The sequence below is a fragment of the Pelobates fuscus genome, chromosome 2, assembly GCF_036172605.1.
Source record: "Pelobates fuscus isolate aPelFus1 chromosome 2, aPelFus1.pri, whole genome shotgun sequence".
NCBI classification, from domain to species: Eukaryota; Metazoa; Chordata; class Amphibia; order Anura; family Pelobatidae; genus Pelobates; species Pelobates fuscus.
Window position 1 is genome coordinate 421,361,298 of NC_086318.1, and position 20,540 is coordinate 421,381,837.

A 20,540-nucleotide genomic window follows, 5' to 3' on the forward strand; every position below is an offset into this window, starting at 1 on the left:
CTGGAGCCAATTAATAATATTGATGGGTGGACATTGACATAACCACTTAACACTTAATCCAATTAATGATGTTTATTTGTTGTTATCTTGATATTCAATGATGATGCAATTTTGCTCTTATAAGGGTCTGCGAGCCCGCTTTTTAATCAGATGCCATTAAATTTTCTCGAAGTGCTTTTAACCTGAACTCCGTGTGTCAGTCTGAATTTACTTCTGCGTATACGCAATTTAATCATCTCAGATTTGGACAGGAACAGATAGACATTTAAACATATTTGTTTATTTAAAAACAATCTAGAACACTATTACGTAGTGTAACTCAGATTCTACATAACTCACAATCAGACAGATATTTGTTACTTTGTCTATCTGTGGTAAATTGTGACTAGGTAAACGTTTCATTTCACAGGTACAAATGGCAGTCACATTAGGAAAATGGGAATAAATACCTTTTTACAAGCTCGCTTGCAGACATGTTTATACTCCTTAGCTTTCGATTCAGAATGATAGCCAGCACCTAGAGAAACAATACACACAGGCTCAATGACAATCGTGTAACATGTTCCAATCTCTGTGGTTTTTTTTTTTTCTATGGCCAGGAAAGTCTTATTGCTCTAAAGAAAGGGGCAACTCATTAATGAAGTGCACTTGTCACAAGCAAATCAATTGATTCAAGTTATTAGGTAGGAAAAGTAAAAACTGGGTTAAACAAATTAATAGCGAAGACATTATTTTAATGATATTTTGTATTTCTCAATCTTTGCAGATACACCAAAGCCTACAAAAATGTGTTCTGCAATTCTAAGCGTGTAGCCATAAATGACAAATCGTAGAAAGAACTGCAGGTTGTTTAAGGGAAGGTAAAGACCCATACGGCTACCACATCTATTTTACTAGCCATAATGTAACAGAAAGAACAATATCCACGTAGGAAACAACACACTATGCTTACTATACACCTCACATGCGCCACAAGATGACAAGAAAAGATTCACCCACCCGTTCAAATGATCACATGCCAACGCGGACTTGAATCACTGACTCTGAGAAGGTCCCCCAATTCAATCTTTCTGGAGGGAACTCGAGATTTACTTGTAAACCAACAAAATGTCCAACTTACCACTTGATCCTAGCTTCCTTGTACAGGTAATCATATCTCTCACAAAAACATTCCTATCCCTAGTTGTTAGAGTGAAGCGTAAGACCAGCCAGATCTGGAATCAGCCAGGTAGTCCACCTTTACATCTAATCTTAACCAAACTCATATTTCAATAAAATGGATTGGTTGTACAAGCCAACAAGCAAAGAAATTTTAACCAAAAAATTTCCTCCAATCATAGAAATCATATATCCCTGCTGTGGCCTCGTCCTTCCAGTCAAGGATCAGGGTTACTCTGGAATACATACTATGGTTCTCAGAGGAAGTGATTGTTTACCAAAAGTAACTTATTATAACTAAGAAACAGCTAACTGGCGGGGCCGGGACCTGAAGCGGAGCGGACGCCATTATAGCGAGCTCCCACCTTGCAAATCAAAATCCGCCAAAATCTCGGAAAATACCCACCATCCGACCCGGAGCACACCAGAACAGGGTCCAGGACAACACACCGAACCGGCAGATGCCTTTCCGGTACACTCCAAAGTCGGGGAGTGCAAAACGCAGGCCTAAGGCCTACCACGCTCCGAGCTTACACGGACTCGAGCAGCTACTCAGCGGGACCTACCTACAGGGTGATTCCGATCCGGAAGACGACTTTGACCCGTACGGGCCGGAGACTCACACACCCATGGGAAAACGCACACAGAAGGCTCACATGGGCTCCTCTACAGCACAGGACATTGGAACTCTGCTCCAGCGCCCAGCACAGCCCAAAACTACCACCATGGCCCAAACTCAATCCCACTCACCGGCCCACTCATCATCAACCCAAACAGACGCAGCACTCACAATGCCGGCAACGAACACTGCAATGGGAGACTCTAATTTTGCCACTAAACAGGACCTACAAAACTGGGTCAAAGATATACAGAAGACGTTGGCTGTTGATGTGGGACGCCTGAAAAACGACATGCACAATGTCACAGTGCGAGTCCAAACCTCCGAACAAGACATCACGCACCTCCAAACCGGCATGGCTAACATGCAAGACGCAGTACACCAACTGCAAGCCACACAGCATAACTTAATGCTGCAAATGTCCGCGCTGGAGGACCGAGCCAGGCGAAATCATGTAAAAATAAGGGGGATACCTGCAGAGATCCAGGCCACCGAACTGCCACAATACATCCGAAGACTCTTAGCCACCATCTTACCGCCGGCAGCTAATCGAAAATTCGGGCTGGATGGCGTATACAGACTCCCAGCTTCCTCCAGGACGCCTAACATGCCCACCAGAGATGTCATATTGCGATGCGCCTCCACCCACGACAAAGCACAGCTCCTGGCAGCAACCAGAGGTAAAACCCCTCTTACCTTTGAAACGACCCAGCTGTCGTTTTACCAAGATCTCACCAGGGCCACGTTACAATGGCGCAAGACACTATCACATTTTACAACTCATTTGCGCACCCTAGGAGTACCATACCGATGGGGACCACGAAGATCCCTGATAATCCCCCACAACGAACTCACTCACACGGTAACATCGAGCGAAGAGGCACCAGCACTCCTGAAGAAACTTGGACTACCAGACCTACCTGCCGTCTTACCACAAGTGTCACAGCACGAGATGGGAGACCCGGCCACCAGCATGCCGTTCACCCCGAGAGACAGGACACCACCGAGTCCCCACACTTGACAACAACAGCTGGAGCAAACACAAGGGCCTACACTACTAGGCAGACTTGGCCGGGAACAGGGTACTTCTCAACCCTCCCACACACTGCTCTAACCAGTAACATGGCCGAGGGACTATGGGACTAAACGTTTTATATTTCTTTTCTGCTTTTTCTTTCCTTTAATCCTAGGTTTAAAGTTTATATATGTAACTCCAGCCCTGATAAGTACAAGCTGAGACAAGGCTCTGGGCCTGCGAGAGGTACCAACACACTGATGCCGCGCCGCCGCCGCCCCCTTGGTCAGGGGTAATATACCATCAAAACCGCCTCACACAAAATAGGTCTCACTACCCGATTAAAATATAACATCCCACACGTAACATACCACAACCACTAATCCTCCTTGCACCCACGCTTCTAACATGACCCTACACTTAGACATGTAGGGAACCTAATATTAACATTCGTACACCTTGTTAAATAGTATGCTTAACCCCGCATGAGACCAACCTCAGCTCACACTCTGTTTTAGATGGAAAAGCACTTGTTTTCTTACATATGTTGCATATCGGAAAGTTTCAACCTGTTTATATTTCTGTGACATGCTAATGAATACTGTTTTTATACCAATGCTCCATTAGAATGTCAGCATACACGCTGCTGTCCTACACTTATTGTTGACTTACATTATGATCTTCCACAATCGATATTGACGACCCGCCGACATACCTACCATGTTACCCTTCCTTAAACCTGAAAGTGTTAACTTAAGTGTATGCATGTTTAAAATGTAACTTAATTTGCTGTTTCATGTTTGACAAAAATAAAAATATGTGCTGTAACAGAATGCCACTCATAGAACTACCATGATTATGCCTGCAGTAGCTGTCGTGGCCCTGCACGCTTGCCTGTACCCTATATGCACATGCAAAAATAAAGAATTTAAAAAAAAAAAAAAAAAAAAAAAAAAAAGAAACAGCTAACTATATTTCACCCTTTCAGGGTGTTAAGGATTAGGGAGCTCCTGGGAAGGGTGACATTTTTAGGATTTATAGGTTTTTGTTTAACCCCTTAAGGACACATGACATGTGTGGCATGTCATGATTCCCTTTTATTCCAGAAGTTTGGTCCTTAAGGGGTTAAAGGGATACTGTAGTGCCAGAAATACAAAGTTGTATTCCTAGGACTACCGTTCCCCCCACCAACATAAGGGAAAAAAACTGAAACATTGAGTATGTGGGGGACCAGGAAGGGGTAGGTATACATTTGAATATACACATTCGCTGTTGTTTCACCAGCATGATGTCCATGTACCTCACTAGAAGTAATATAGATAATCACACATTTTGTGGCTAAGAGAGGTCCACCTATCTATAAGTGATTCATTCTCGGTCATTTCTTAATTGTTTAATAACTGTATATGTTAATTCACCTGCATGCACCAACACAAATCCAACCCGTTTCTGCTTCTGTACTTTACTAGAGTCCAATTCTTTGGCTGTTTCGGTCTCCTTCCTGCCTGCGACCTGAGACGATTTAGAAGGCAATACGTCTGATGAATGTAAAGCCTTCTCCATGGTGAGCTAGAACTGTCATTGGTTTCTTGGGAAGGGGCATCCTGATAACCATATGTCACATATTCCATGTGTCCCCCTAAGAATTTACAGAGGGAAACAAATAAGTATCAATCGTCTTTTTGAAATACGTAAAGTTTTCAATGCTTTTTTAACAATTAATACGATTAGGAGTAGTATCAGCATCCATATCATTCATGAAGAATCTTTAACTAGATTTTGCAAAGACCTCCGACTGAGGACAGGCAAAGGTGAGTTCTACTTAACTGAACCTGATCCTCATGGACACCTGCCATCTTCTCCCAGCGGGTCGTCTTCAGCTTCTGGTGACTTCCGGTTACTGCTGACCTCTTACGCATTAGCAAGAGTAGAGCTAAAAGGTCTTTGGAGGATCCCACAGGATCCTCCATAAACAGAGCCAATAACCTGTAGCCATCACTCATGACACGTCTTGGTGGTGTAGTTTGGTTCAGTGCGAAGAAGTTTTAAGTCATCTAGACCAGGGGATCCCAACCCAGTCCTCAAGTACCCCCAACCAGTCCAGGATTTAGGGATTACCCTGTTGTGTCTAAAGTGTTTTTCTTTATTTTTTTTCTAAAAACACAACCAGGTAATCCCAACATCTTGAACTGGTTGGGGGTACTTGAGGAATGGGTTGGGAATCAATAATCTAGACTGTAAGCTCGTTTGAGCAGGGTCCTCATCTACCTATTGTTCCTGTATCACTGTGTAATTGTCTCATTTATTGTAAATTTGCCCCCATTTCTTAATATTTTAAAGCGCTGTGGAATTAGTTGGCGCTATATAAATACCAATAATAATAATAGTAAGTGAATGAAAAAAAAAGTCCCTACTTTGTCTCAATATATCTCTAGACTGGGTTGGAATATCTGTGAAAGATCTTTATGAAACACAAATTTTTTGGGAGGCCCCTCCTCATTCTTTCTGAATATTCAGAGGCGCTCAACAGGGCTGTCCTGTCTCCACATTTTTATTCGGTTTATTCATTTAACCGTTACTTTCTACCACTCGCTAACACTTGAAAATTTCAGGTATACAGGTCCAATCCACAGAAAGCAAAGTTACAGCCTAGGTGGACAACTCATTCCTAACATCCAGATGCTATTGGCTGTCCAGGACCAGCATGTAGTGCGTGTTGGTGTCAGAAGACAATTTTGCACAGAATTGACTTTACCAGCCTGTAATTTTGTTCTGGTCTGTGTAATGAAACTGCCAGAGGTGGAGTTACACTTTCGGCTGCATAGACATTAATTACAGTATGTGCAGCATTTCAAAGCAAAAACAACTCCAGGCACCATGACCACTTAAAATCACTGAAGTGTTTATAGTGCAGTTTTTTTTTTTGTTTCCAATAAGGGTAAACACATAAGTTTTAGGTGTGTCTGAGGAAACTCCAAATATGTGAATGTTCGCAGGCAATTTCACCCGTTCTGGCCACCTTATATCAACTTCAGCTACATGACAACTAGATGCGAATTCAACACATAAAGATATATTTTCCAAAATAATACTCACATGCTTTCCCGGTCTCTAACAAACTTCCACCTTGAAAACCGTTACCTGCGTCATTCTTCTGCCTACACAAAGGACAAAAAAAAAAAAGACTTATTGTTTGATCTTTAGGTAAAAAAAAAATAAAAAAATTATAATACCATTACAAAAACACCAAGTTAATCTAGGTAAAGAAAATTGGATATCTATTGCTACAATGAAAATTCCATGTAGAAGCTAACCAACACATTTTGCATGATGAAATGTAATTTTACAAAGTATTTTTTTCCAACCACAAAATAACTTTGTCTAGTGCTGGGTTATGCAACCTTCTGCACTCCAGATGTTGTGGACTACATCACCCATAATGCTCTTACAGCCATACGGATGGCAAAGCATCAATGGGGATGCAGCCCGACACCACAAAATATGGAATGTTAAACGTTTTCCTACCCTCCTGGTCCGGTGTTTAGATTGCATATTGTTATTTTACAGACAAGATGATGCTGCTTGATCACAGTATAAAACCGTGATTTGAATAAATACAAATAAACATAATGTTCAGTAAACTCCCTGTGTCTTTCTGCCTCAGTGCTAGATCAGAGGCAAAAAGTACTGACAAACTTCAGCATTAGCTGACAACTCAGATAGGAATATGCACAGAATCTACATTAGCCAGCCTGGAACTGTTACACCTCCAGCAACAATGGGTTTAAACTCATTCTGGTCATAGTGAAACACTGCATGTACAAATTCCAGGCACCATAGCTACTTCAAATCACTACAGTGGACATGGTGCTTGGGGTAACCATTTAAGGCCCATGTTCTAACGCACATTAACTGTGTGCATTTCTTTATTACACCTGACCATTGTTTTTTATTAAAGGAACAATATAGTATCAGGCATACAAACGTGTATCCTAGCACTATAGTTCTGCTAGTGCTAGTAAGGCGGCAAGGTGACGGTCTCCATGCGGATGGCTTCGACCCATTGGAGAGATCATCAAACTATTCCCATAGGGAAGCATTGTGATGCTGGAAAAACGCTGCGCCAATCAGCATCTCCACTCATTGTATCAATGCATCTCTATAAGGAATGTTCAGCACCTCCAGTGGCCCTCTGAGTGACTGCCACTGGAGGTGTTGCTAGGCAGTCATGTAAAACATTGCATTTTCTCTGAAAAGACTGTTTACATTAAAAAAGCCTGCAGGGACAGGCAGTAGACGCCAGAAGAATATAGTTATTCTGGTGACCAGGGGCGGACTGACCGGTCGGGCACTTCGGACATGGTCCGAGGGCCCGGCCGGGAGGGGGGCCCGCCATCAGGGGGCCCGGCCGCCCCTTTAAATGCTGCAGCCGCCTGAGCGCTCTCTTAAGAGCCTCAGGCGGCTGCAGCTTCTCACCTCCCCTCCCCTGTAGCTGTGCGGTCCGCGGTGCCCGGCCGGAGTGATAGGAAGGTGCTCAGTGTGCACCTTCCTGTCAGTCCGGCCGGGTACAGGAAACAGAAACTTCTGTTCCGCGCGGAACAGGAGTTTCTGTTTCCTGTACCCGGCCGGACTGACAGGAAGGTGCACAGTGTGCACCTTCCTATCACTCCGGCCGGGCACCGCAGACCGCACAGCAGCTCGGCCACGCTACAGGGGAGGGGGTAAAAAGAGAGTGGGAGGGGGGGGAGCGTGTTAAAAAGAGAGTGGGAGGGGGGGGTTTAAAAAGAGAGTGGGAGGGGGGGAGTTTAAAAAGAGAGTGGGAGGGGGGGTTTAAAAAGAGAATGGGGGGGTTAAAAAGAGTGGGGGGGTTAAAAAGAGAGTGGGGTGGGGGGTTAAAAAGAGAGTGGGGTGGGGGGTTAAAAAGAGAGTGGGAGGGGGGTTAAAAAGAGAGTGGGGGGGTTAAAAATAGAGTGAGAGGGGGGGTTAAAAAGAGAGTGGGAGGGGGGGTTAAAAAGAGAGTGGGAGGGGGGGTTAAAAAGAGAGGGGGGTAAAAAGAGAGTGGGAGGGGGTAAAAAGAGAGAGGGAAGGGGGTAAAGAGGGAAGGGGGTAAAGAGGGAGGGGGGGTAAAGAGGGAGGGGGGTAAAAAGAGAGAGGGGAGGGGGTAAAGAGGGAGGGGGGGTAAAAAGAGAGAGGGAGGGGGGTAAAAAGAGAGAGGAAGGGGGGAAGAGAGGGAGGGGGGGTAAAAAGAGAGGGAGGGGGGTAAAAAGAGAGAGGGAGGGGGGTAAAAAGAGAGAGGGAGGGGGTAAAAAGAGAGAGGGGGTAAAAAGAGAGAGAGGGGGTAAGAAGAGAGAGGGAGGGGTAAGAAGAGAGGGAGGGGGTAAGAAGAGAGGGGGAGGGTAAGAAGAGAGAGGGAGGGGGTAAAAAGAGAGGGAGGGGGAGTAAGAAGGGAGGGGGAGTAAGAAGGGGGTAAGGAGAGGGTGGGAGTAAGAAGGGGGGTAAGAAGAGGGGGAGGGGGGAGTAAGAGGAGGGCAATTGCCCCCTCCCCTGTCCGCAGGCACCGTGCGGGCAGCCGGCAGGGGAGGGAGGAAGAGAGGACCCGGGAGCTCAGCCTGCAGCTCCTCTGGGTCCTTCTTGCGCGAGCACAGATCGTTGCCGCGGTTACCACGGCAACGTTACGGCTCTTGCGAGAGTAAACTCTAGCCCTGGAGCTACGGGCTAGAGTTCACTCTCAACACTGTGACCACCAGGGATTCCTGGTGGTCGCAGTGGTGAGAGTGAACTCTAGCCCCATAAACACACTGCCCCCACACACCATACACATTCACACACTGCCCCCCCATACACACACACTGCCCCCACACACCCCATACACATTTACACACATTGCCTCACACACACATACACTGCCCACCCATACACACACAGCCCCCCATACTAACATTGCCACACACATACACAGCCCCCTCATACACACATTGCCCCACACACCCTACACATTCACACACTACACACACTCACACACACTGAACCTTTCACACACACTGCCCCCCTTACACATTGCACCACTGCTCCTATACCCTACTACAGCCTCATATCCCAGCAGACCACAGGTAAGTTGTCAAACTGTTCTTAAACGGTTTGACTACTTACTCTGGGAGGGGGGCCCGGCCCTCCTGGCACCATAACGACTACACAGAGCAGTAGTGGTTATTGTGCATGGATTATTTCTTTAAATAATCTACAAGTGTCCCAGTAGCCAGCAAGCCAGCCAGCCCACAGGCCGGCCAGCCAGCCAGCCAGCCCACAGGCTGGCCAGTAGCCAGCCAGCCAGCCCACAGGCCACCAGTTAGGCTTACAGCCAGCAAGCCCACAGCCTGCCAACCGCAGCCAGCAAGCCACAGCCTGCCAGCCAGCAAGCCACAGCCAGCAAGCCACAGCCTGCCAGCCGCAGCCAGCAAGCCCACAGCCTGCCAGTCGCAGCCAGCAAGCCCACAGCCTGCCGGCAGTAGCCAGCAAGCCCACAGCCTGCCAGCCGCAGCCAGTAAGCCCACAGCCTTCCAGCAAGCCCACAGACTGCCAGCCAGCAACAGTAATTAAGGTAAGAGGAGCCAACTTGGCCTAGGTATCAGCGAGCTATGTTGTGTTGCTATATTGTGAATAGGAACCAGAGTGTTGGAGACCCCCCTCCAGGCCCCATTAGACTCCATTGTAGTCTCTAATGGGACCTGGAGGAAATTCTTTCTAACACACTCTCTAAAGGACACTGAGATAGCCTCTGCTAGAATGCTCCCCCCCTCCATGGCCCATTAGCCCTCAATTGTAGTCTCTACTGGGGCCTGGAGGCGACTGATTCCAGCAGGGACACTGAGATGGCCTCTGTTAGAAAGACCCCCTTTCCAAGCCTATTAGACTCCATTGTAGTCACTAATAGGGCCTGGAGGGGATTCTTTCTAACACACTCTCTAAAGGACACTGAGATAGCCTCTGCTAGAAAGACCCCCCTCCATGGCCCATTAGCCCTCAATTGTAGTCTCTACTGGGGCCTTGAAGGGATTATTGCACTTTTGTTCCTTGTGTCTAAAGATTGTGTAGGGTGTGGCTGGAGGCGGTGCATGGAGGCGGGACATGGGTGGCGCTTGCTGCGGAGTATAGGTGGGGCCTGTAAGGGGGCCCTTGATTTATTTTGCCCGGGGGCCCTGAGGGTTCTCAGTCCGCCCCTGCTGGTGACTATATAGTGTCCCATCAATTAAAAAGTGCAATTGAAAAACAAAAATAGAAGTCTCTTATCCCAGTATATGGGGTCTAACCTTGCACAGGCTTGTAAGACACAGCGTTTATCCCCAGCTAGAGCAGTTCCACTCAGAGCACACATGTTGTCATTTTATACACAGCCTGCTTAACAGTTTTGTCATTGAGTGTGCATCAATATGGCCAGAGTCAATTCATTTCCAAGGGAGAAAAAAATAGTCCAATCTAGCTGTGTATGCAATATCTGCAAACAAACATTGGATGGATTGAAGACTGCAAGAGAGGATGTAAAGTTTTTCCAATTTTGACATCACTGCTCAAGAAGGCAAGATTGTAGTTTATTCTTTTAAAACTTATTGCTATAACCTATTAAAAGGGACACTATATTAACCAGAACAACTACAGCTTATTCTGTATGCTCTGGTGAGTAGAATCATTGCCTTCAGGCATTTTGCAGTAAACACTGTTTTTTCAGATAAAACGCAGTGTTTACATTACAGCCTAGGGACACCTCCACTGGCCACTCCTTAGGTGGCTACTAGAGGTGCTTCCTGGGGCAGTGCTGCACAGTGTGACTGACAATCAGTGTCCCAGCCCCCTACATGGAGACACAACTTTCCTCCTTGAGATGCATTGATTCAATGCATCTCTATGAGGAAATATGGACTGGCCAGGTCGGCGTTTGGCTCCGCCCCAGCCCGCCTCCTTGGCAATCACAGCTAATCCAATGCTTTCCTATGTAAAAGCATTGTGATTGGCTGAGTTCATCACTTCTGGTGATATCAGACAATCAAGCAGATCAGGGGCAGAGCCAACACCAGCAGACTGGAATAATGTTAAGATTTTACTATATCTAGGGGGGGCTAGATTGTGGTTTTTACAGGGTCAGGGATACAGGTTAGTGTTCCTTTAAGTGTCTTTCTGCCACTTTTTACTATTATTTACATTCATAAAATGAGACAAATAATTATTACTAGAGAAATGTACAGCATTCGCATTTTGAAGGATTTGTTTTATTTATTTTTTATTTCGTCCTTTATCAAAAAAAAAAAAAAAAAAAAGGAAAGCTAATTTAAGGGACAGAGCTGACTAACAAACAGAACAGCCCTGTTCAGTCGGAGCTCTGTATTTACAAGCTGTTTAAACCTAGCCAACCTGTATTTTTATCATTTGGATGGCATTTTATTTATAACTCACTACCTTGGGGAATACTCCAGCTACTAAGAGCGACATAAAAGTGCTCCAGCGCAATATATGCGTATTATTTAAAGCTAATATTGCAATACTGTGGGAGGTATTACATACACTCACCAGGAGAATCAAAGCCATAGAGGAGGATTCACTGCCTAAAGGCAGAACTGGCCTCCGTGATTGCTGAGCAGAAATGCTTATCGCAGACTCAGGCTGATATGGCGCAGAAGTTGGAGGCCCATAAAGATCACAACCGCTGCAAGAATATTCAAATCCATCACTTTGGAACTGCTGAAGCTACCGCATTTCTTGAGATGCATTTTCAATCCTCTCTTACCTACTGAGCTGGCTAACAGCCTTTTCATCAACGGCTTCTCCAGGATCCGCGGACAAAGATAACCACCTAACCAGGCCTCTAGGGATATCATTGCAATTGGTTGCACACCTCTCTCTTTTTAGAATTTGAACAATATACCTAGGTCTTTTACCCACTCAAGGTCTACAATTCTATGGAGGCAGTCGCTATGCCCTGTTACTAGTGCTCTACGAGACAATAATACACCCCATCACTGGGGTATTGCACGGTCTCCACAAGTCACAAAGGATGGGACTGTTCACAAGCGGCTAACTAGAGCAGATGGTCCGTGCCCAGATAGGCATCTCTCCACAAGGGACCTCACAGCAAGACAAGCAGCCAAATCATCGCTGGGATATCACCCCATTTGTACCTGCCACAGATCCTATTGCCTCTGCTTTTGTCCCTCCTGCTGGAGACAATAGATTAGTTCCTCAATGTCATCAGTGATGTAGATTTTATTTCAACTGTGTGGCAGTACGGTTGTTACATTTCCTCTGATAATGTTTGTCTTGGGTTATTTTTTATATGTTGATTTTAGACAACATTGTAGGCTTATACCTTGCCACTTGGGTGCCTGCACAGTTGCAAACACAATGGTTAAGACCTAAGTCTTATTTCCAGAGTTTACCCGTGAAATACACCCCTCCTTAAGAATAAGTAAGAGTAATGTAATTTACACTGGTGCAGGTCAGATAAGTCAGATGCTTAGTCCTCTCACGACTAGGGCAATAGGTACCAAATAGATGTGCGATTATACTTTGCATACACATTTTATACTGAGCACATCTTAGCCGATTGATATTTATTGTGTATTATCTATTTACCTAAAAACATGGAACCCTGTAACCTACACTTCCCATCCAAAACTAAAACACAAAAACCAGACCTGAAATACCGTTTAGTAGATAGAAGGCCAATGAAAACATGCATTTAGTAATAATGAGCTGCCATGGTTTAATTTGGGGTGTCATTGTAAGCTGCGGTGGAGTTTGAGGTGTCCTGGTGAGCCATGGTTTAACCCCTTAAGGACACATGACATGTGTGACATGTCATGATTCCCTTTTATTCCAGAGGTTTGGTCCTTAAGGGGTTAATTTGGGGTGTCACTGTAAGCTGTGGTGGAGTTTGAGGTGTCCTTGTGATCAATGGTTTAGTTTGGGATGTTACTGTGAACTGCGGTGGAGTTTGAGGTGTCCTGGTGAGTCCTGGTTTAGTTTAGGATGTCACTGTGAGAGTTTGTGCTGTTATGAACTACAGTTACGTTTTAGATGTAATTGTAAATTCTGCGCATAAATGACACCTCTGCATCAAAGTTCTAAAAGTGGAGCAATTACCATGGAAACCAGTGGAATGTTCTATCACTAGCAGCACTTTTGGCCAGCATGGCTCTGATGCACAGAGTCCAATGGTGTATTAAACTATTTAAAAGGAAGCCCTGAGTGTGACCTCACCTGAGTGGCACTCCCCCTGACTGGGACTCCCCCTGACTGGGACTCCCCCTGACTGGGACTCCCCCTGAGTGGGACCTCCCCCTGAGTGGGACCTCCCCCTGAGTGGGACCTCCCCCTGAGTGGGACCTCCCCCTGAGTGGGACCTCCCCCTGAGTGGGACCTCCCCCTGAGTGGGACCTCCCCCTGAGTGGGACCTCCCCTGAGTGGGACCTCCCCTGAGTGGGACCTCCCCTGAGTGGTCCCCCTGAGTGGCACTCCCCCTGAGTGGCACTCCCCCTGAGTGTGACCTCCCCTGAGTGGCACTCCCCCTGAGTGTGACCTCCCCTGAGTGTGACCTCCCCCTAAATGTGTGACCTCCCCTGAGTGGCACTCCCCCTAAATGTGTGACCTCCCCTGAGTGGCACTCCCCCTGAGTGTGACCTCCCCTGAGTGGCACTCCCCCTAAATGTGTGACCTCCCCTGAGTGTCACTCCCCCTGAGTGTGACCTCCCCCTGAGTGTGACCTCCCCTAAATGGCACTCCCCCTGAGTGTGACCTCCCCTGAGTGGCACTCCCCCTGAGTGTGACCTCCCCTGAGTGGCACTCCCCCTGAGTGTGACCTCCCCTGAGTGGCACACCCCCTGAGTGGCACTCCCCCCGAGTGTGACCTCCCCCTGAGTGGCACTCCCCACTGAGTGTGACCTCCCCTGAGTGGCACTCCCCCTGAGTGTGACCTCCCCCCCTTTTAGTGAGTGTGTGTATGAGTGCTGGCAGGTCACACTGAGTATCCCATGACCCAGCCTGGGTGAGCACGGGTTACCTACCTACCTGGCTGACAGACACTTACTGTCCTAACCACTAGCCTGCGGCCGCTGACAGACACATGAGGAAAAACTAGCCATGCCGGGGAACATACTTGCCACCTGTCTAGCCCCGATATTACTAGTGCCGACCCGGCTTCTCCGTATCGCCGATACTTGTCCCGATTTGCAGGGAAGGAGGGAGTAAGGGGGGATTTAAAGTGCTGCGCATGCGTACAGGCAGACACTCCGCGACGCATGCGCAGAGGGCACGGAGCGAGCGCAACCTCACCGCACATGACCGCGTCCGGGCGAGTGCGCGTGCGCGTTTTACACGCCACCCTCTGCACATGCGCAGCTTTAAGCCAGGGTTCCCTAAGGTGAGGTGTAGCATTGCGCATGCGCACGGGAGCCCCTCTCTCTAGGGCTGTTGGGCATCCCTTGAATGACATTTCTGTAATTTTTTAATGTATTTATTAATTTATTTATTTCCCCCTAACTCTCTCCACACCCTGCATCTGCCATGAATTTCTAATAATATTGGGATGTTTCATGGGCGACTAACATCTGGAAATAATCAAAGCCCACTGGCATGACCCCAGGCCCTGGATCTCTAATATGCTTCCCGTACATATACCAAAAGGGCATGACCCACTCTGTTTATCACATCGCCTCCTGTACATGCTGAGTGACCAACATACAGAATCACCTGCATAGTATACAGACCTGTCGGTTTAACCTGGGCTCACTGGTTTGTCTCTTATAGTCACGGTTCCCTTAAAGTTAACCCATGAATAACTAAGCATTTAAAATGGTGCAGATTACTTGCAATATATGAATAAATATAGTGCTGGTGTGGTGGAATCTCGGTAAAAATAAATTTAGTAGGCCGAGATTACCACGGCATGTGTATGTGCATATGCTGACGTATCGATCAGTTGGTTGCACAAGGCAAGATACGATCAGTAGTGTACGGAGCATGTGCAAGAATACAGGATGTAGTATTCCCCTCCTCCATTGTGCTGGACAAGCCATGCGGTCAAGCAGGAAGTTAATTCTTATTTGTATTGATTGGTCAAGAGAATGTGCGGGTGGAGCTTAATATGGGAGGAGTTATGTGCCTATATGAGGAGCCTGCACTATTGTCCGGGGCTCAGAACTTGCTGTATTTTGGTGACATTAGTCCCTCTGAGTCCCGATCGGTGATCCAATAAAGAATCTCTTCCTTCCTGAAGAAACCTGTGTCCATCTCTCTGTGCTTGGCTTCCGTCAGTTTCTCCGGTATCATTTGGTGCATTGGCCGGGAAGCTCATCGTTCAACGGTAGCTGAGAGGCAGAGGCGTGAGACGGTCTATCTTTGCCCACGTTCTCTACGGCTGCACCCCTGAACTTCTGCGTGGACCTCCCTTCGTCTCGGCGCCATTGGTCTGTTGTCCAGGAGATCATCGGCCTCTATGTAAGAAGTGCTGGGGTGTCCCCGTCGATGAGTGTGAACTCAGGTTCAGGAACGAGGAGGTAAGACAACTGCTGTTTTAGACGGCAGACCCACTAGGGGTATACCGATTGTGCGGTAGGCCCAAAAGGGGTTTAAATCTGTGTATGGAATCTGCCCCCTCTGTCGGAGGGAAGGAGCGAAGGCGCACCGCTCAATCGAACGCTCTTTAGTAAGACCGTTTGATTTGGTTTGGAGTCAGGCGGGGTTCTGTGTAAATAGCCCTAGCCGGACACCGGTGTCTTGTCTAGACTAGCGTTCTAGGGTGTATATTTTGTTCGCTAGGTCGGAGGGACCGGGAGACTAAGCGGCGTCTGTGTAAATTCGGTTCGCTAGATCTCAACCTATCTTGGCTAAGTGGGAAGGCGTGTAAATTTGGAACCCACTAGATTTTTGATAGAGTAAATAGACTAAGAGGGTTCTGTTGTAAATTCCGCCCTCTAGTTCGCTATATGTGGTGCTTGGGCAGTGTGGCTAACCAAAACGGGTGTAGATAGTTTTAGGTAGTCCATTCAAGGTACTGGCCAATAGTTTAGTTGGGATTGTATATGTGTTAAAGATTGTTAGTAAAGTGTATATCTTGTTAGATAGCAGGAGCTCAGCCGTCTAGCGAGAGTGCTAATAGTGTGTTGCTGTATCATAGTGCACGGTACCATAACCCTGTATATTTACTGACACTGTATATAAGTACTAATCATTGTCGTCTATTGCATGTTTAACACCATAACCACTAATAATTGTATTGTGACCTTAAATTGTGCTTTGACCTATGCTAACCGTACTGTAACCGCTATTTGTAAAAGACGATGTTACTGGGGTGTGTTATAGACGGGTAATTCATATAGAGAGAATTATAGCGTGGGTGACTGTATAGTTTCGCCAAAGGGCATAATATTGATTATTTAGTGACTGGTGTAACAGCTGTGTGTGTACGGGAATTCCCTGAGTGTTTATTGTGTTATTGTGTACGTTTCACTTGGTAACTGTACCACGTGGTGCTGTTGCCGAAGGAAACGGGTGTGACTGTTGAATAGAACGCGTGCATAGTATTCGTTGTCAACGACGTTCCATTGATAAGTATGGGCGCGTCGGAGTCAACGATTTTGGATCCCTTAGGTTGTATGGTAAAGCATTTTAAAAAGGGATTTAAAACATGTGATTTTGGGGGTAAAATGTCTCCTGTACGTTTGGTCACTTTGTGCACTAGGGAGTGGCCTACTTTGGTTGCGGCATGGCCGCCACGTGGCAGTTTGGATCCAACTCTGGTACAGCGTGTACACGTGGCTGTATCAGGTAGGCCTGAACTTTACGGACAGTTTCCATATATTGATTGTTGGAGACAGGCCGTTGTTACAAATCGCTATTTGTAACTGGCCCTTTAAATGAGAAATTGCCCTGCTTCCCTGGATTGTGGAGAAGCATGTTTGCCAGCCTCCTGCCTCATGACTATGGCCCCTGGAAGATTGTGCCCCTGAAAACTTATTAACATTTATTGGGTGTGTATGGCCCTTTAAGAACCGTCTGGGGACATATTGTGACTTTGCTGAACAATGCCCCTTTAAGACTATGTCCCCAGACCGGTAAAATAACTTGTTCCTGGCTTTCCCCCACTTGGTTCAGTAAATAGGGCTTACTGAACCAAGTACCACACAGGCAGACCACCCAGAAGTTAAAGTATGCAGGCAATTTACCTCCCAGGCTGTGAGGTTACTGCCGGTCAATTGCACGTGGCGGCGGCCATCTTGGTTTCCTCGAATGCGGTCAGCGGTGTATGCTAAAGATTCTGTGGAACTGAAATCGGCTACACATTTTGCCTGTGGAATTTGCGCTGTGGAATTAGTTGGCGCTATATAAATACCAATAATAATAATAGTAAGTGAATGAAAAAAAAAGTCCCTACTTTGTCTCAATATATCTCTAGACTGGGTTGGAATATCTGTGAAAGATCTTTATGAAACACAAATTTTTTGGGAGGCCCCTCCTCATTCTTTCTGAATATTCAGAGGCGCTCAACAGGGCTGTCCTGTCTCCACATTTTTATTCGGTTTATTCATTTAACCGTTACTTTCTACCACTCGCTAACACTTGAAAATTTCAGGTATACAGGTCCAATCCACAGAAAGCAAAGTTACAGCCTAGGTGGACAACTCATTCCTAACATCCAGATGCTATTGGCTGTCCAGGACCAGCATGTAGTGCGTGTTGGTGTCAGAAGACAATTTTGCACAGAATTGACTTTACCAGCCTGTAATTTTGTTCTGGTCTGTGTAATGAAACTGCCAGAGGTGGAGTTACACTTTCGGCTGCATAGACATTAATTACAGTATGTGCAGCATTTCAAAGCAAAAACAACTCCAGGCACCATGACCACTTAAAATCACTGAAGTGTTTATAGTGCAGTTTTTTTTTTTGTTTCCAATAAGGGTAAACACATAAGTTTTAGGTGTGTCTGAGGAAACTCCAAATATGTGAATGTTCGCAGGCAATTTCACCCGTTCTGGCCACCTTATATCAACTTCAGCTACATGACAACTAGATGCGAATTCAACACATAAAGATATATTTTCCAAAATAATACTCACATGCTTTCCCGGTCTCTAACAAACTTCCACCTTGAAAACCGTTACCTGCGTCATTCTTCTGCCTACACAAAGGACAAAAAAAAAAAAGACTTATTGTTTGATCTTTAGGTAAAAAAAAAATAAAAAAATTATAATACCATTACAAAAACACCAAGTTAATCTAGGTAAAGAAAATTGGATATCTATTGCTACAATGAAAATTCCATGTAGAAGCTAACCAACACATTTTGCATGATGAAATGTAATTTTACAAAGTATTTTTTTCCAACCACAAAATAACTTTGTCTAGTGCTGGGTTATGCAACCTTCTGCACTCCAGATGTTGTGGACTACATCACCCATAATGCTCTTACAGCCATACGGATGGCAAAGCATCAATGGGGATGCAGCCCGACACCACAAAATATGGAATGTTAAACGTTTTCCTACCCTCCTGGTCCGGTGTTTAGATTGCATATTGTTATTTTACAGACAAGATGATGCTGCTTGATCACAGTATAAAACCGTGATTTGAATAAATACAAATAAACATAATGTTCAGTAAACTCCCTGTGTCTTTCTGCCTCAGTGCTAGATCAGAGGCAAAAAGTACTGACAAACTTCAGCATTAGCTGACAACTCAGATAGGAATATGCACAGAATCTACATTAGCCAGCCTGGAACTGTTACACCTCCAGCAACAATGGGTTTAAACTCATTCTGGTCATAGTGAAACACTGCATGTACAAATTCCAGGCACCATAGCTACTTCAAATCACTACAGTGGACATGGTGCTTGGGGTAACCATTTAAGGCCCATGTTCTAACGCACATTAACTGTGTGCATTTCTTTATTACACCTGACCATTGTTTTTTATTAAAGGAACAATATAGTATCAGGCATACAAACGTGTATCCTAGCACTATAGTTCTGCTAGTGCTAGTAAGGCGGCAAGGTGACGGTCTCCATGCGGATGGCTTCGACCCATTGGAGAGATCATCAAACTATTCCCATAGGGAAGCATTGTGATGCTGGAAAAACGCTGCGCCAATCAGCATCTCCACTCATTGTATCAATGCATCTCTATAAGGAATGTTCAGCACCTCCAGTGGCCCTCTGAGTGACTGCCACTGGAGGTGTTGCTAGGCAGTCATGTAAAACATTGCATTTTCTCTGAAAAGACTGTTTACATTAAAAAAGCCTGCAGGGACAGGCAGTAGACGCCAGAAGAATATAGTTATTCTGGTGACCAGGGGCGGACTGACCGGTCGGGCACTTCGGACATGGTCCGAGGGCCCGGCCGGGAGGGGGGCCCGCCATCAGGGGGCCCGGCCGCCCCTTTAAATGCTGCAGCCGCCTGAGCGCTCTCTTAAGAGCCTCAGGCGGCTGCAGCTTCTCACCTCCCCTCCCCTGTAGCTGTGCGGTCCGCGGTGCCCGGCCGGAGTGATAGGAAGGTGCTCAGTGTGCACCTTCCTGTCAGTCCGGCCGGGTACAGGAAACAGAAACTTCTGTTCCGCGCGGAACAGGAGTTTCTGTTTCCTGTACCCGGCCGGACTGACAGGAAGGTGCACAGTGTGCACCTTCCTATCACTCCGGCCGGGCACCGCAGACCGCACAGCAGCTCGGCCACGCTACAGGGGAGGGGGTAAAAAGAGAGTGGGAGGGGGGGGAGCGTGTTAAAAAGAGAGTGGGAGGGGGGGGTTTAAAAAGAGAGTGGGAGGGGGGGAGTTTAAAAAGAGAGTGGGAGGGGGGGTTTAAAAAGAGAATGGGGGGGTTAAAAAGAGTGGGGGGGTTAAAAAGAGAGTGGGGTGGGGGGTTAAAAAGAGAGTGGGGTGGGGGGTTAAAAAGAGAGTGGGGGGGTTAAAAATAGAGTGAGAGGGGGGGTTAAAAAGAGAGTGGGAGGGGGGGTTAAAAAGAGAGTGGGAGGGGGGGTTAAAAAGAGAGGGGGGTAAAAAGAGAGTGGGAGGGGGTAAAAAGAGAGAGGGAAGGGGGTAAAGAGGGAAGGGGGTAAAGAGGGAGGGGGGGTAAAGAGGGAGGGGGGTAAAAAGAGAGAGGGGAGGGGGTAAAGAGGGAGGGGGGGTAAAAAGAGAGAGGGAGGGGGGTAAAAAGAGAGAGGAAGGGGGGAAGAGAGGGAGGGGGGGTAAAAAGAGAGGGAGGGGGGTAAAAAGAGAGAGGGAGGGGGGTAAAAAGAGAGAGGGAGGGGGTAAAAAGAGAGAGGGGGTAAAAAGAGAGAGAGGGGGTAAGAAGAGAGAGGGAGGGGTAAGAAGAGAGGGAGGGGGGTAAGAAGAGAGGGGGAGGGTAAGAAGAGAGAGGGAGGGGGTAAAAAGAGAGGGAGGGGGAGTAAGAAGGGAGGGGGAGTAAGAAGGGGGTAAGGAGAGGGTGGGAGTAAGAAGGGGGGTAAGAAGAGGGGGAGGGGGGAGTAAGAGGAGGGCAATTGCCCCCTCCCCTGTCCGCAGGCACCGTGCGGGCAGCCGGCAGGGGAGGGAGGAAGAGAGGACCCGGGAGCTCAGCCTGCAGCTCCTCTGGGTCCTTCTTGCGCGAGCACAGATCGTTGCCGCGGTTACCACGGCAACGTTACGGCTCTTGCGAGAGTAAACTCTAGCCCTGGAGCTACGGGCTAGAGTTCACTCTCAACACTGTGACCACCAGGGATTCCTGGTGGTCGCA

The 20,540-nt window shown here is 46.8% G+C and overlaps 1 protein-coding gene across 5 annotated transcripts in view; it reads right to left on the reverse strand.

Moving 5' to 3' along the window:
• The window catches only part of TASP1 (taspase 1), a 168,385-nt gene extending 154,326 nt beyond the window's left edge, over nt 1-14,059 (reverse strand). For 2 of the 5 annotated variants that reach the window (XR_010086636.1, XM_063444030.1), the window contains exons 1-4: nt 13,936-14,059; nt 5,889-5,950; nt 4,211-4,431; nt 450-517 (exon numbers count right to left, since the gene is read on the reverse strand). Coding sequence is in view for 4 of the 5 variants with exons in the window: in XM_063444030.1 (XP_063300100.1) it covers nt 450-517; nt 4,211-4,355 (213 nt within the window). In the remaining variant the exon portion in view is untranslated. The other 3 variants (XM_063444031.1, XM_063444032.1, XM_063444033.1) reach the window with 3 other exon arrangements.
• Nucleotides 14,060-20,540: the final 6,481 nt, after the last annotated feature.